The 17,500-nt window shown below is 38.3% G+C and overlaps 1 protein-coding gene across 1 annotated transcript in view; it reads right to left on the bottom strand.

Annotated features, from left to right (window-relative positions):
* SAG (S-antigen visual arrestin) overlaps nucleotides 1–17,500 on the bottom strand; it is a 156,992-nt gene that overhangs the window by 125,893 nt on the left and 13,599 nt on the right. The window contains exons 5-6 of the mRNA XM_044070934.1: nucleotides 11,306–11,441; nucleotides 3,417–3,501 (exon numbers count right to left, since the gene is read on the bottom strand). Coding sequence (XP_043926869.1) covers nucleotides 3,417–3,501; nucleotides 11,306–11,441 — 221 coding nt within the window. The remainder of the gene's footprint in view (nucleotides 1–3,416; nucleotides 3,502–11,305; nucleotides 11,442–17,500) is intronic.

The raw sequence follows: 17,500 nt of genomic DNA on the forward strand, positions 1-17,500 counted from the left end.
ATCTGCAACAAAACCACAGCTTTGTAATTCCAGATGTGATGACACAGATGGAGAGAGAGGTGAGGTGCTAGCCTAGAAGTAATCATCAAGACACCAGAGAGAGCAGAGATGAGGAAAAAGTGGTGCTGCAATGGGTTTGTGTACAAGTGCTGTAACAAGAATGGTAATGAATGAGGCACAGATGGAATCAGAAGGAATGAAGTACAGTGTCACTTTAAGGTACAGTCTGCTCTTCATCAAGCATTTCTCTGGTCAATTTCTTCAAAAGGTATTTGAATAACTATAACTTTAAGGCTGGAAGACTACACACACTCATATAAGCAGGGTGGACACTATGTAAGATGTTAGTGTTGGAAGTTTTGTATGGAAAAAAGGTGTTCCTTGGAAAAAACTGTTTTTTATTTAATTTAAATGTAAAAAACAATGAAAAGCTCAAGTTCTGCCCATGAATGATGCTGTGTTACTGAGTAATACTAACATTCTGATGAAACTTCAGGATGGATCAGTGGGAGAACTGGAAAAAAGATAATGTATAGACTGGTTTGTTCAACAGAGCATAGGAAGCTTCCACATCAAGAAGTGGAAATTGTTAGGGGATCACTATGACACAAAATATGCAGGGCAGCTCAGGGTAGTGCTATTTCTATCGGAAGGAAAGGCAAGTGAGTCATTTATTATAAAGCTATGCTGTATCGTAACTCCTTGTCAGTTTCCATAAAGCACAGGTTTGCTTGTTTGTAAGTTACTGGCTACCTTTTTTGGAGGGACACCATTGTATTACATTGGAAAAATCATTCTGAAGTTCAGTTTGCAGTGTTTTGTGTAATAGATCACTTTTAAAGTTGCAGGTCTGTCAGTTAGAGCAGAGAATTAAGGCTATGAGTTGTTAACATGATGCTATCCTTTGGCACAGTGTTATTTCCTCAGCCTCCATTCACCTACTCTGTGACAATGAGCAAGTCATTCCACCAGATGGGAAATTACGCTAGGCTCCTCAATTCTCTCCCGACTGCACACCCAGTAAGTACTTATGAACCTATGAAGGTGATCTGTTAAAAAGCACAGTACTGAGAATTTTTATATCTACTGATGTTTATGGAGAGAACAGAAGTAGGTCAAAGATCTTTGAAACAGAGTTCTGTGAGACTTCTGTTGCTTAAGGTTTTATATCACTTTTTGGAGGTAATTTTTAACCCATCTTCAGGGTATGAATGAAAAGAAGTCACTCAAAGAGAACAATAATCTTCCCTCACAGAAACAGAACAGCAATGCCATGAACTCATGAACAGACTCCTCTTTAACAATGTCCTTCGATTTTTACAAGCATCTAGATATAACTTTGGATTTTTCTCAGTTCAGCAAATAACAGTGAGCTAATATATATATATATATATATATATATATATATATATATATATATATATATATATTTTTTTTATAAGGAAAAAAGCCTATCTAGTAACAAAACAGCAAGCAGGGTGTGGGGAAAAATACGGAAACAGGGGAGACAGAATTTTGAATGTAAACAGCGAGATAACAGGAACTGGAACCCAATTGTGATAAAATTTTTCATTTAAAAATAAAATAATAGGCAAAATCAGTTAAGCCCTTTCATCCTGCCATTGCAGGACTTCATCAGAACTAACATGACTTCCTGTTCCATATATTTAAATAGCATCTCATTAATTGCAAATCACCACAATCACTAACCTTAATTATCTAATTAAACTAGTCACCACCAATATTGTAGGGGTGTTCATAACTAAAACTTTGCAAACGTCGGGGTTATAAAATAATTGCACTAAAATTAAATTAAATAGGATATATATGTATATATATGTATAAATAAATAAATATATATATATATATATATATATATATATATATATATATATATAAAATATATAAAATATACTGAACATTTTTAACCACTAAAATGTTTAAGTTTTAAAACACAGTTTATACTGCAATAGACATTGAGACCTGGAAAATGAAAAGCATTCAGGCGTAACTGCCATCTTAACTCACATAGATCCAGATGCTCTTGTAAAATCCTCCCTTGGGCATCTGGCTACTATCTCAGAATACTAAGAAAAAAAACAGGTAAACAAGGTGGGTTCTGAAGTATGTATTATAAAACAAAGCTCCTTAACTTTAATGTACACAACCTGATCAATTCCTGCAGTCATTCCCCATCCACACCTGTAAGGTCTGCATAACATCAGCAGCTCCTAAACCCCCTCTCCCATCTGTAAGATGTGTATAAGCTGAACACTCAGTCCCTCTACCATCTGTAAGGCATGCACAGCCTGAACAAATGAAGCTATATCTCATTCTGTAAGGCATGAGCAATCAGAACAACTGCATACATCACCCATTTGTAACATGGGTAAACTTCAAAAATCCTGGGGCCACTCCCATGAATGTAAGATGTGTATAATGTAACCAACAACTGCAGGTCTTTCCTTATCTTTAAGGTCTACATAACCCAGATAATTCTTGGTGTCCCTTCCATCATTTCGCTGGTGTGTCTAAGACAAACATCATAAAATCAATTCCATACCAAGAGCAATATCTGAAACTCATCTTCACACCTTCAAGGTGGGAAGGTGACAAGATGACATTTGAGAAGTGCTCTGGGTATGGAATTAGTTGTATGAGCACTAAAACTCATCTTCCCACCTTCATCTTGTGTACAACTACAGAAAATACAGCAGTCTTTTCCTTCTATTTTTGAGGTGCACAGAACCAGAACTTATCATGGATCTCCACCTCTACCAGTTAAGTGTGAGCAATCTAAAAAAAAAAGAAACTCCTGACAGCATTCCCCATCTGCATGTACCTTTTGTAATTTCTGGAGACCACCCCACTATCTTTAAAATATGCAGAACCCAAAGAACTCATTGACTGCATTCCTAAACTGTTAAGCATGCAAACAACACCGGGAACGGCTCTTCCCATCTTTAATGCAATGATAACCAGAAAGCACCAGCAGAAATTCTACCACAGGTGGTTCCCTTAATCCTCTTTATATTTTTTTGTTTTGTTCTGAAAAACTTACATGTGGATGGAAATATAATCATTATGCTGTTGAACCATGTTAAAGAAGTATTTGTTAACACAAAAGGTGGTAGGAATCTCAAGTTAAATAAATTCAAAGGTAAGGTGAGAGATAGCAATGAAGGATTCAGTCATGGACTATGCTTCACATACACACACACACACACACACACACACACATTACACATTACACACACACACACACACACACACACACAGGAATGACAGACACAAAAAGGAGTTTAAGAGATGGTATGGTATTGCAATTTGAAGCAGACAACAGCTACTAACAAAAGAGGACAGACCAGGTAAATTCAGTGTTTGCTACTAATGAGGATATTCTGCATTTTTCTTACCTGTCAGTCGGATGCTTTTCACAGTCTTGTTAGAGTCATTGGTTACAATCACATTGACATGGATGGGCTCCCCATGATAATACACCTAGGCAAAAATAAATGGAGAAGAACTTATGCACTGTGACAAGCAAAGGAACCTTAATATGTGATATAAAAAAGTACACTGTACTGCAAATGGTTAACATGATAAGTAAAGAGTAAAGTCCAATCACAGAATGACAGAGAAAGGATTCAGATCACTAACATTATATCACACCCATGGATTTCTGTGTCACAAAATAAACATAAAATACCATTTTGAGAGCTTCCCCACCACCCCTCCTGGTAGAGTCTGTTTCACGTATCTCACTCATCCTCCTGCTTGCATTGATGTGTCAGTGTGCACTTACCACTTCTTAATCATCCGCAGCAATGTTCCTTTCTTTCTTGACCCCCTTCTACATCTCACCTGCATTAACACTTCCTTAATGTTGGTTCTGTCATTCATCTTATTATTCTGATGTAATAACGCTGCTTCTATGACCCTTGACCAGTTGAACCCCTTTCCTCATACTGCTTTCCGTTCTGCCATATCTTGATTCTTTGTATCTGTCCTGCACTGCACCACGGCCTTCATATCCATGCTGCTCATGCTGCCCACTGCCCACTGCCCATGTCATGCTGTGTGATAATGCAGCTCAGTGTATCCCGCCTTCTTCCTAGACTCCGTCTACATTCTGTTGACCCCACACCCTTTTATTTATCATGCCCTGATGTATTTTTTCTTCTCAGCATTAGTTACCTTTATCTTGTACTTTCCAATGCCACTGCCTTTAGGATTTAACTACATCGCACTCAGACTTGTAGATATCCTACACTCCAATATTCTTCAATGCGCTCCACATTTCCTCTAGCTACATCCCCCTCCTGAAGATTTGCACTTCCTGTTAAACCCTTGCTGCACTTTTCTTTGCTTTGAGACTCATGATATATTCTCCCAGATCCCTGCAGCTTTTAATCTGGTGTTCCTGATGCCCTCTGACTTCTGTTAGCGCATACCCTTCTTGTATCCTTGTTTGCCACCCTATGCTGTCTTCTTAAATCTAAGTTTTCTTCTGTTGTAGTTTTCTTCCCTCTCTGCTGCTGTCATAGCGTAGTCTTCAGCCTTTTTCTACTCATTAGCGCTTTTCCTGCCTTCAAGTTTATCCTGCCTCAACCACAAGCTACTACAGCCTGTCTAGCTGTCCCTGCAGCCTACTTTCCACCTGTCTTTCATTACTCTGTATAAATAACATCATACTGATATCTGTCTTCAGGAAGACCTCCTTGACATGGCTATGTTTTGCTAATATACTGATGAACATTTTTCGCTGCTACCAACAGGCAGGTGTCTCAAAATGCTTCCTGAGGCATGTCTGTTTTTCACTGTACACTGCTAACATCTTTCTCTCACCGACTCCTGGTTGGCCTTACTACCTCACACTGACAATGTTATCTCTAAGTGCAGTCTGCTGACATGGTCTCTCACTGTAGCCTGTTGATGTGGCAGCCAGCTGGCATGTGCATCTCTCACCCACACCACCCTTCTATGTATGTACACTTGCTGCCTGCCTAGGCCTCATTTGTCCAACATGCCTATCTTTTTCTTTGCCTTTTGTTATGCATTGCAACTCCTTACATGTTCTCATACATATTTGTTGTTGTGTCTTTCGGCTTATCCCGGTTAGGGGTCGCCACAGCGGAACTCCGGTCCGCTAATGTTTGGTAGTGGATTTTTATGTGCCGAGTTACCAGCCCTGATGCACAACCTTCAACAAAGGCACACCTATTCACGCATGTCTCCACACAGAAGACGCTCTAGCTGAGAATCGAACGCGACAATGTCTTGCTGTGAGGCGACAACGCTACCGTGTTCTCATACGTATTTAATTCCTAAAAATAGGAACTTGGTGTTCTATTATGTCATTTTAAGTCATCATAAAATCAAATATATAAATAAAATATGTAAACAAGTGTCCACTGATGCGCAGTATCACCCTGCTTATCTGCCTTGCTCACTCCTTTTCTTTCTTTCTTGGAACTGCATGCTCTCCTCGTTTGCTATTAATACTAATTAGTTAACATGTTGTGTAGTATAGTGTACAGAGAGCTAGTATTAGTACCCAATATTGTCCATTTCGGCAGTTTTGTTATATGATTTTTTTACATGACTTCTTACAGAGTACCTTGTGCTTTTTAGGTGATGTAAGAAGAGAATGCTTGACCTGGCTTAGTAGTGCAGAAGGCTGGAGTCCTGACTGTGACCCAGGCAATTGGGTTCAAGTAGTGGTTCTGGAAGAGCCAGGCACAGAGGAGAGAGAGACAGGAAAGGGAAGGGCCCACTCAATTCTTGTTGAGAGAGATCAGGGTTTGGGTGCATTTGAAGGTACACAAAGCAGTATGATTACCCTGGTAGAATCCAGATAGACCATCACTTTAGTGGTGGGGGGGGTAGAGTTGATTTGAGGAAATGTGCCTTGCAGAAGTGAGGGGACTCCCTACATCAACAACTCATTGTACGTCCCTTCCTTGGCACTTCACCAAATGTGCTTGTGGTTAGGTCTGGGAGAAAATGGAAAAAAATTTCAAACCACCCCTTATGGCTGCCTCAGTGCTGACCTCTTTGGGTTGGCTCTCACCCGCTGAAGGGAAGGAATGGGATGACTGACTGAGGGAGGATCTGATGGTCAACAGGCAGCAGGCGCAAAAATTACAAAAAAAAAATCAAATACCTAATTGAGCACTAACAAATGCAGGTCTAATTTCTTGCACGAACAGAAGGGAATATTAGATGTTACAGTAAACATAAAAATTGGCTAATATATGCAAAATTCTTTCCTTATTTCATAAAGTTGCTATAAAAATAATATCACTCTAAGTAATAATGTAAGTTATCCTGTCTTAAGACTACTACATTAAAATTATATTTCTCAAGTTTCTACCTTACAGTCATAACAAAAAAAAAAACCCACAATGAACAATTAATAGTATAATAGCCTTGTCACTGAAAGTAAGCATTCATTCATTCCTTCATTCATTCCAGTTTTACTTCATAGGAACTTAGAGTAGATTAGCAAACAAAGATTAAATAACAGACATCAACAGATAAATACTCATGATGATGATGATGATGAATGACTACTGCTCAGTACCTTAGATTTACTACAGTCTTGGCAGGTCTTGGCATCAATGCTTCAGGAGCATTGCAGTTCTACCCTCCCTTTCATCCTAGTCACCTTTCCTCCCTGGCTAGGATGATTAATACTGTGCGCACTTGATTCATACTCCTAAACTGACCAGCTGAGGACAGCTAATATCCATTTGTTAGCATTGTCCATTTATACTGTAGTGGAATTCCTCATACTTTTAACTAATTCTAAGAACTAGTCTGCTCTCTGTTTCAATCAGTGATGAATATTAACACCAACTTCACCAGTTGTATGGATTAGCAGAATTGATTACTTAAACCATGAAGCCACATAAGGTCAGTAAGAGGCGCAACATCATGGTCCAGATACAGCATCTTGTTAAAATTTCAGTGGCTGGAGTTTTACCTGACACAGTAATTGATCACTGCTGTTTTTAATTTCTCCAAGTCTTTTGGGTTTCTAATACCACGATGGGAATGGACCCCATTCCTAAGTCAAAGTACGATTAAAGTTCATGAAATTAGTATTGTTTCACTCTTTGATCTTAGCCAAAAGTGCTATTCGCAGCACCCGCAATGTACCCAGTAATGACTCCTTCTGCAATTCGTACGGTGTTACATTACTTGGTAACATATCTAAATATGATTGTAAATTCTTTTTTATAAGACCAGTTGCTCCTACTACTACTGGAACTGTTTTGGTATCTTTCTTCCACACGGCTCTCGTTTCTGCCTGCAGATCGAGGTATTTTATGACCTTGTGTCTCTCTGTACGCAAGACACTGTAGTCACTAGGTGTAGCGATTTCAATGATCAATGCTACTTTTGTCTTCTTTTCTTGGACCACTATATCCAGTTTTCTAGCATCTATCTTTTTCTATGATTCTCTGTGGCTCATGTTTCCAGTATTTTTCAGCCACTCTGATACCATAATGTTTGCACAATCTCCAGTGTAACAATCTCGCCACATTATTATGCCTTTCAGTATACAGTCCCTCTGCCATTAGAGAGTCGCAACCAGCAATAAGGTGTGTGACTGTTTCCAATGTGGTTCCACAAAATCTACATATGTCTGTTTCTCCCACATATTCAATGGACTTAGTAAACCAGCATGTACGTAGCCCACTATCTTGGGCTGACAATATTAACCTTTCATTTCTTGATGTAAATTCCCCTCCCCTTAACCATTCCTGCATTTGTTCTTTATCAACATGAGGCTCTTCCAGAAGTTATCTATACTTGCAACTATATTTATGTTTTATCCACATTTCTTGCCTTCTCTCCTAGTCCTTCACCTTATATTCTTTCTTTTGTTTTTTTAGCACATTCAGTTGCTACCTAGTTTTTATCCACTTCTGGTTTGCTTTCCATTCCTGCTTGACATCGATATGCTTCTGCTAAATTAAGTAGAGATGTCATCTTAGATTTATTCTCCTCATGTCTCAAAACTTTCACCACGTTTAGATCTTGTGTGGTCAGTAGATATGTGTGGAGTCCCACGATTGCAGATATATCCATGTAATCAGTTTCAAGGAGGCCCATCCCTCCTTCATAACTGGGAATATATAATCTTGATATACGCTGATTTTTTATAAATCATGTGGTGAGCATGAAGCATCCTTCTTGTTTTAATATCCAATCTATAATATAGATATTAATATCACTGCTCAGTATTTGTCATCTAGTGTCAGTCCAGTGTAGAAGAGTTAGAATGTTTTTTCTTATATCAGAACTGCACAAAAATTTAATATTTCTATCTTGGCACAGTCACTGAAGGAAATTAAGTGTGCTTTCCTGCATTGTTTTGATCTTAATGCAAGTTTTCAATAATTATGTCAAGTCTTCAAACAATTAAAATTTCGAACGGTACATGGTCGTGACCAAACATTCAAAATTTCAAGTGTTCGAAGACGGACTTTCAATGGTGCCGTACAGTGCAGATAGGGAGAATTTCTCTTTTCTGCACTGAAGTGCGGTCTCGGAGTTGGTATATTTAAGTAGGGGGGTGTGGGGGGTTCACACTGTTTAGGTGTGTTTTTCTTTTTTTTTTTTTTATGTGATATTCGAATATCCAAACGTCGAACATTTGGTCTTGACTATGTAACGTTCGACATTTTGGATGTTCGAATATTCAACATGGACCCGACTGTGGAGTTGAGTTATATAGGCAAGGGTGAGTGGGAGCAAAGTCGACTAGAAAATGCTTTTTTCCTCTTCTTTAATAGTTTCAAGTCACATTACATGATTAAAGAAAAAACAAATAAACTTAACTCATAGTATGATGATTCAAATTAACACAGGTAAACCTATCTCCACTGTCAAAAATTATCTAGAAAGTATACATGCACAGCTAATAAAACATTTAGTGATTAAGGGATTATTATTGCCAATTTGCAGAATGGACTCCATTCAGACTACAGTACTGAGACCACTTTTTAATCTTTTATCCACACTCTTCAGGATAGGCTGAATCTTAGCACACATACCTCTCAACTACAGGTTTTCACAGACTGTCCAGATGTTTGCCTCATATTTTTGGTGTGTTCCTTCTAAAATCTGCTCCTTTCTGGCAAATAGCTGATGATTGCAGTCATTACATGATGACATACATTTGAGTTTTAAGACTCCACATCCTTCAGAAGATTTATGTTGATACAAAACCTATTATTCTATCAACTTTCTAAGTTTGTAAGAGCAATATTTAAAATATGTCCCTATTTGTCTCCCCATCATTTTAGGCTTTGTCTAGATTTTGTGCTCTAACAGGTTGGGAGGTCTGGCACACATTATCTCAATCTGTCACATGCATCTGATGCAGTAATTTCCCAGACTGCCCTGGTTAGGCATCTCTGATTATATCCTTCAATGGTTCTCTACTTACCTTCATGATATGATAAAAAGAGGGAAATTGGAAAACTAAATCTTCTCACCACTGAAGGTTCATGTCAGTGTCCATCACAGTGCTATACTAACTCCTCTTTTATTTACATCTTTAAAAATACATACAGTTCTACAATATTTTATCCTGCATCGCTTACTGGTGTACATATTAACCTACAGTCTAGTTTTTAAACATCCTCCAAGACTGGCTTTATATGTCTGGATTACCACTACATATATCATATCAAAGGCTAAAGTCATGTTATTTACCTGAAAACAAATGGGTGTATCTGAATGTTCTAAATAAAAATACAAAGGATCAGACCATTTCAGAACCTGCCCCTTCTGTCAAGATCCTTGGGGTAATACTTGACTAGAATTTAAAATTTGGCTACCATCTCAAAGAGGTCACCTGTAACACATATAAAAAAAGATACTCTTTGCCATATGAAACAAAGACTTGCCACTGTTAAATCTGTCCTTCTTCCAAGCCTTATTTATGCCATAAATATATTAAAAAATATCCTCTTTACTTTCCTGACTCAAGAAGACCAGTCATTTTATGGCTTTGCCAGCTGTGCTGCTTATCAGTCAAACAAATATTATTACAGTGACCATTTAAACTGCCTTGGTTTGAAATCATTGAACATATTTGTATGGTACAGTTAAGAGTTAGCATATTCAATTATATTCCATGTAAATCAAAGCTAAATTGTTCATTTCCTGACTGAATACTATATACCGGCATGGCCACTGTAATCAGTTAACTGACTTTAGGACAAACCCTTCCTCTCGCAATCATTTTGGAAAGTACAAATTACTTGGGAATACCCTCCAAACTCCACTATAAGCTACAATAGCTATTACGCCAAATGAGCTTTGTTGCCTCACAGCAAGAGATTCTCCCGTTCGATTCTCAGCTGGAGTGCCTTCTGTATGGAGTCTGCATGTCCTCCCCGCGGTCGAGTGACGTTCGAAAGACATGCGTGAATGGGTGTGCCTTTGTTGAAGATTGGGCATCGAACTGGAACTGTAAAAATCTACCGCCAATCATTAGCAGACCGGAGTTCCGCTGTGGTGACCCCTAACCGGGAAAAGCCGGAAGAAGAAGAAGAAGAAGCTCTAAAGTCCATTTCAATTTCCAAATTAGAGCCAAATCAGCTCTAAAGTCAATTTCAATTTCCAGTTTTTCAGAATGTCACGATTTTTACTTTTCTAATCCTTGTTTGACATGCCCCTTCATATCTCTCTTTTCTTTTTGGAAGTAATCCCTCTTTAACTCTACAACTTACCTCTTAATGACGATATCTATAATGCTCTCTGTTTTGCCTTCCCTTAATCTAATAGTCTGTGCACCTAATATGCCATTTATTTCATCTACCTACCATTTCCCTTCCACTTGTCTTCTCCTTCGAAATCCTGTATACCTTATTCCCAATCTTCTTTTCGCATAGCTTTTCTTCCACATATTTCATGTCTTTTTCTTCACCTGCTGTCCATCCTACTTATTAGTTTGAATTGCTAACAAAACTAGCTGTTAGTTGTGGGAACTAAATGTTATTTGATATTGTCATTTCTATTCACTGAGTGTGCTAAATCATTGTTTTGTCACAGAGAAATCTTTATAAGTTTTAAGATAATGCTCATTACCCCTTTTCATGAACTAGTACTTCATACTGTTTATTCTGCATACTTTGTATGCTTTTTACTTTTGATGATAACTTATTATTGACTTTGTGGAGCTTTTCTCCATGGGTCTCTGTTGAAAATGGGTAATATCCATTCTTTTCTGTTAAGCAAGCTTAAATAAAGCTAAATAAACAACAGATAAATAAGAAAGTACCTCTTTCTCAAGGGATGCTTCTACATTCAGTGTTCCCTCTGACATCATAAACTGCCTCTTGATCTGAGCCTTGGGCTGAGGTCCTGGTTTCTCAGGTGCATACTGAACTTTGCGAATGAGTAATCGGACAGAGTTCCTGTAAATGAATGTAGGTTGAGTATAAGAGATGCAAGGAACAAGCATCAGTACCAAATAAGGTAAGTTACGTATATGGTAAAGAACAAAGTAACACTCGATATTAAAATCTGTGCAGAGTGTTTAACTGCACAGAGGAACCCTTTACTTAAATGTTAGACTTTTTGTCTTGTATGCCAACAAAGAATGTCATTATATACATTTTTCATATTAAGTTATCATTCTCAGGGTATCTCACTGCCACACAGCCTAGCTGCCTATCTGCACCAGGGCTGGTCTAGATGAGGAGTAAGTCATGGCTGCACGAGGGTCTTGAGAGGTGGGCAGTACAATGTTTTTTCCTGGGTAGTTCTTCAACTCAGTGAAGGATGGCAGGGCTAAAGGGCAGGGATGTACTGAGTTGACCCCAGTCCCCCCGATGCAGGGACATGATCTCACACTCTCAGAAATTAAACATACTAACACCACTGTCACACAACCACAGAGAAAGTGGCTAGCTCCTAACAGTATATTGCAGTCAAACTGTTGCAGTTCAACTGTAATATAATACTACCACTTGCATCAATGAGAAAAAATAACAATACATACATACATGCATATATATATATATATATATATATATATATAGAGAGATATATATATATATATATATATATATATGTGTGTGTGTGTGTGTGTGTGTGTGTGTGTGTGTGTGTGTGTGTGTGTGTGTGTGTATGTGTGTGTATATATGTGTATAGGCTCATTTGGCTTCATCATCATAATTCAGGTATAGTTCACAATTCAGTACTCACATTTGTCACTTATGATAACCATGAAAGTGAATGGCAAAGCTTACTTCCTCTCCAATAAACTGAACACGTCCTACTAGTAATAAGTAACCAGACCGATATCCTGAACACGAAGTGCTTTATTGGACCAACCCACAACTCACAATGATAAACGACAACCACAAAAGACAATTAGCACCAAAGAATTGAGTAAAACTACTAAGCGCTTTCTCCCATTAATGTAAACTGGGCTTCATCAGAGTAGAACCATTTTCAATATCTCAGGCTTTTTAAATACAATTCATGTACACACCTCCCACATCCAACCAATCACAGCCAACGCAAGGACTTTGGTGCACAATTCAAATTGCGCCAATTATGCTAACAAAAGCATAATAACACAACAAATGTTCTTCATAGTAAACACTACACTAATGGGAGAAAGCGCTTAGTAGTTTTACTCAATTCTTTGGTGCTAATTGTCTTTTGTGGTTGTCGTTTATCGTTGTGAGTTGTGTGTTGGTCCAATAAAGCACTTTGTGTTCAGGATATCGGTCTGGTTATTTATTACTAGAAAGCTTACTTCCTGTTCGTTTTTGCAGTGACTCTACAATACAGGTTCTGTGCTCATCTATAGTAAGAAAGAACTACAACAGGTTTCCATATAGTACCATGCTACAATAAACCAATGCATTACGGATGTAGCCAGTATACAGAAACTCTTAAAAAGTTTCATCTCAGGCATACAAGAGATAGGAAAGTCAAAGTAAAGAAAATGTCTGCACTGATATTTTCCCCAGAAATCCATCACTGCAATAATACTACCCATTATTTTTTCCTTTCAATGAAGATGAAGGCTGGGAGTCATAGTCAAGGTACATAGCACTAAATTGCTTGGAGCCAAAGTGTATCAGAGCCAACATAGTGCCGAGATCCAGAGTAAATAATTTCATAAAAAAATCAGAGGTATACATTAGGAGGAACAGTGTTATTAACCTGACACAGTAGAGGAGTAATAGTACAACAGATGGGCACATGACTTATGTGAATGATGTCACTGTCGAGGCATACTAGCATGGCCCACTTCATGCACTTCCACATGTGCTGTGAAGTATCACATAGCTACTACATAGGACAGCCTATAGAGGGTCATCAGAATAAAGTAACCCAGTCCATCAATGAGCTGGGGAGGTAAGGTGGTGATAGGAAAAAGGAATATAACAAGCAGAGGAAAGTACATAAGGGTAACCATAAGATACGACAGGTGGGGGAAGGAAAGGCAATCTTTTTTTTTTTTTGTGATGCACAGAACCTCATTTGCAAAATGTAAAGTAGGGGATCAGTGGGTATGTAAAGAGGAATGTTTGTGGAATGGATATGGGTGAAGGGAAGACAACAGGGAAGGTCAGACAAACATAAAATGCAGACAAAGACATGCAAGGGGAGGTATATAGAAATGGTGGAGATGATAATGGGTGGACACTGATGGTGAGGAGGGCTGGACAATGAACAAGCTAAGTGGAAGAGACATAAGACAATGGGGAACATCTAGATGGTGATAGAACAGGTTTGATGGTCAGATGCCAAGGCAACCCAGAGGGTAACATGCAGCCATCAATCACCTCCATGACTGACATCATGGGCAGGCTGTGCCTTCAATGGCCCAATGGCCAGGTCCTACAGATGTTGGGACTCACACAGGTGGAGCCAGGAAGTGCTCCACCATGTTGAGGTGGGCATCCACCTGTTGGCCCACCTCAGACAACACCAGCCTCCTAAAATAACACCAGAAGACAATGGATATCCCTATAGGCCATTGTCAGAAGAGAAGCGTCTGCCCCTTTCATGAAGAGTGAACACAGAAGCCACCAGCAATCTCTTCAAGTCACCTTCATCAGGATGACTTTCATCCACCTGCTGAGATGCAGACCTGAAAACCTCTGGCATTCCAACAGCAAAGGCTCCAGCTAGCTCTTGTTTTGGAAACTGATGCCAGTCCACAACCTGTACCACAACTGGACCTGCAGAAGGATATGAAAAAGAAAACACGTTAGTATATATGCACGGGATGCATACAATGGCAATTACACACCGAGAAGCAATATACAACATATGCACCTCACTGCTGGGACAGCTGCTTTCACACTGCTCTTGCAGTATTCTGTCACGTTAAACTCATGGCCCTCATCTGTTATAAAAGAAGGTATGCACACTTCTGTACACACATACATCAAGTCATACAATAATAGGAGGAAAAATGCTTATAATACACTTTCAGTGATTAAACCTTAACCTTTGCCTCCCACTGCTGAAGCAGGTATGGGTGGTATCTCTATAGGTTGCTGTACCAATTTTGGCACTGCCCACCAGAATTAGTGATGACAATAGCAGCACTCACCATCTTGGCAAGTTTGTACATGGCATCTACCCTGCACAAGAGCTCAGAAAAATGTCTGTGAAGGAAGAACAAGAAAATCTTGCTTTCTCAAAGCATATCAGACAGATGTCTTGCAGTTCACAGGACCCAAGGAAGCCATAACCGCCACTCAGGCCCACTTAAGGAGCAAAATGGTACCCTAAGCAAATGGGCTCACATTTGTACATTGCATGTTGTACATCCTAGCACAGCAATGATCTGCTTCCAAACCTTTGTGGTACAGAGATGCACCATTATGTGTCTATACAAACTAGGTGCACAAGCATACTGGTGATATGCTTCTGTAGAGTACCGAGCATAGCTAATGCAGGCTGTGCTGAGTACCACACTGCATCGGACACCGAACATAGCTAATGCAGGCTGTGCTGAGTACCACACTGCATCGGACATGTGATTCATAGAAAAGGTACTAAACTGATTCAGTAGCATAACTATGAGCCCCTTACTTAAAAGCATGCATACCTTAGTATCCACTGGGATAGGTACTCCAGGACTCTCATGAGGCTGCAAATGATGCTGACACATATCTACAATCTGTTTCATAGTGTCACTATCCACATGGTAAATGTACTCTATGTCCGTATCATGGAAGGCATGAACTGTTAAGCAAGATCAGATGACCCAGCAACTACAGAGGTGATGGCATGCACATTTGGGTACAGCAGGTACAGTACGTGCCTTTTGCAGATACATACTTATGATTGACACATCAACCCATAACATGACTCCATGATTCCCTTAGCTTGAACACAGGTATACACTTATGTTCAATTACACTACAGGTGGAGCTGAGAAGCTTGCTATTTAAATATTTCTGAATTAATACTCAGTCTTGTTTTGTTTCATTAGCATATGACATGGCTCATTATATGATCATTAGCCTATAGCTTGGTCTAGCCTGTTTTTTTTCTGCCAGCTGTGCCATGCTATCAGGTATTCTGAATCAAACTCACCCTGCTTGTGTAAATTCAGTTAACATGATGGGGAAAAGTTTTATAAATCCGTCCCACAGTCTTCGACATTTTGACCTGCATACATGTATATTTGATGTGTGTGTGTGTTTATATATATATATATATATATATATATATATATATATATATATATATTTATTTATTTAAATTTGTTGACTGGGAGTGTCCGACTGGACGTAGGTCCATTTTCAGCGGAGGCCCGGAGAGAAAAGTTCAACAGTTAAAATAAACAGACATAGTTACATTGGATTACATAGCGATTAACAATTTAACATAGCAATTGCTTACAACATATTTACAGATGAAGAACATAGTAAATCAGTAGACAACTAGAATCTTTATCTGTGAAGTACATATATATATATATATATATATATATATATATATATATATATATATATACGCACATATAAATTAAAACTCTGGACTACTGCACATATACAAAGTTCTGACTCCTGAGAATAAAAAGTCAACTATTGTTAAAAAGGCATGAATTGATATTTCACCTAAAACTGCTATTGTGGAGCTTAAGACATTTTTGGGAGAAATAATCAGATTTTAAAAGGGAAGATTACTTATAGGTGAGGAAAAAAATTGATTTGCAGCAATGAGGTTGTAACTGGGGGCCTATAAGGTAAAATATAAAAAAGATGGTAGATTTCTTAAAGAATTTATGAAAATAGCTGGTATGGAAGACATGAATTCAGCTGTAGGAACTCAGAAGAGAATTGACATATTATTCCCCATGGTACAGTAACTGGGCAAGATTAGACAGAAATTATATTTCACAGGAACATGTACATTTAATTGAGAGCATTGACACACATCCATTAACTGTTTCAGATCATGTGCCAATAATAATTAAGACAAAAATGCAGGGCATCGAAATAAAAATAAGACACTGAGGCTTCCCCACCTACATGTTAAACAGAAAGAAATTTAAGGAACAGGTTGTGAAAATTATTTGGGAGTTATTAGGAAAGATAGAAAGTGCTCCATAAGTTATAGCTAATGAGTGGGATAAAATGAAAAATAGGGTAGAAATAAAAGAAAAAGAGATATGGTTAAAAAGTAGCAAGAATTATTTAGAGAGATTGTCAAAGGTTAATGTATTACAGAACAGGAGGATTTTCACAGAACAAGAAAAGGCACAACTGCAGACTGCTGAAGAAAAAATAAGGGAGCACCTGGATAATATGCATGAGCTTAGAAAAGTTGCTATTAAGGAACTGTTTTTGATTATAACTCCAGAGCACAGAAAGTTTTAGCACAATGGCAACAGAAATTAGAAAGGGTTTGTTGCCCAACTTAAGGAGCATATAACAAGAAAAACAACTAGATTTCCTGTAGAGGTATTAGAGATATTTTGGAAATGTTATGAAATTTTGCATAAACCAGAGAAATAGGTACACCAAGAAAAAGCACAAATGGAAATATGTAATGAAGACTTAAATATGCCAAAGTTAGAAGTAGATGCGGCTACAAAATTAATGCCTAAAACAGGAGGAGATGAGATAAAAATGGTGACGTCTGATCAATCTGCAGGAAAGTCTCCAGGATTAGATGGTATTATGGTAGAAGTTTGGAAGCTCAGAGGGAAAAAAGTGATAAAGATCTGGAAGAAATGAACAGTATTTTAAAAGCAGAAGAAGCACCAACATTGTGGAAAAAAGCTGTGGTGGCTATAATACCTACAGACTGTAAAGACCCATCAGATCCAGCTTCATATAAGCCCATTTCAACTTTAAACCATGTTTATAAATTTTTTATATCAATAATGGTTAAAAGAGTGACAATGGTGTTAACAAAATTGATAGAAATAGATCAGTGTGGTTTTGTGGAGGGGAGGCAAGCATTTGACAACATTAATAGAACAATG

This window comes from Protopterus annectens, chromosome 4.part1 (genome assembly GCF_019279795.1).
Source record: "Protopterus annectens isolate FY-2018-M chromosome 4.part1, PAN1.0, whole genome shotgun sequence".
In the NCBI taxonomy this organism is placed as follows: domain Eukaryota; kingdom Metazoa; phylum Chordata; order Ceratodontiformes; family Protopteridae; genus Protopterus; species Protopterus annectens.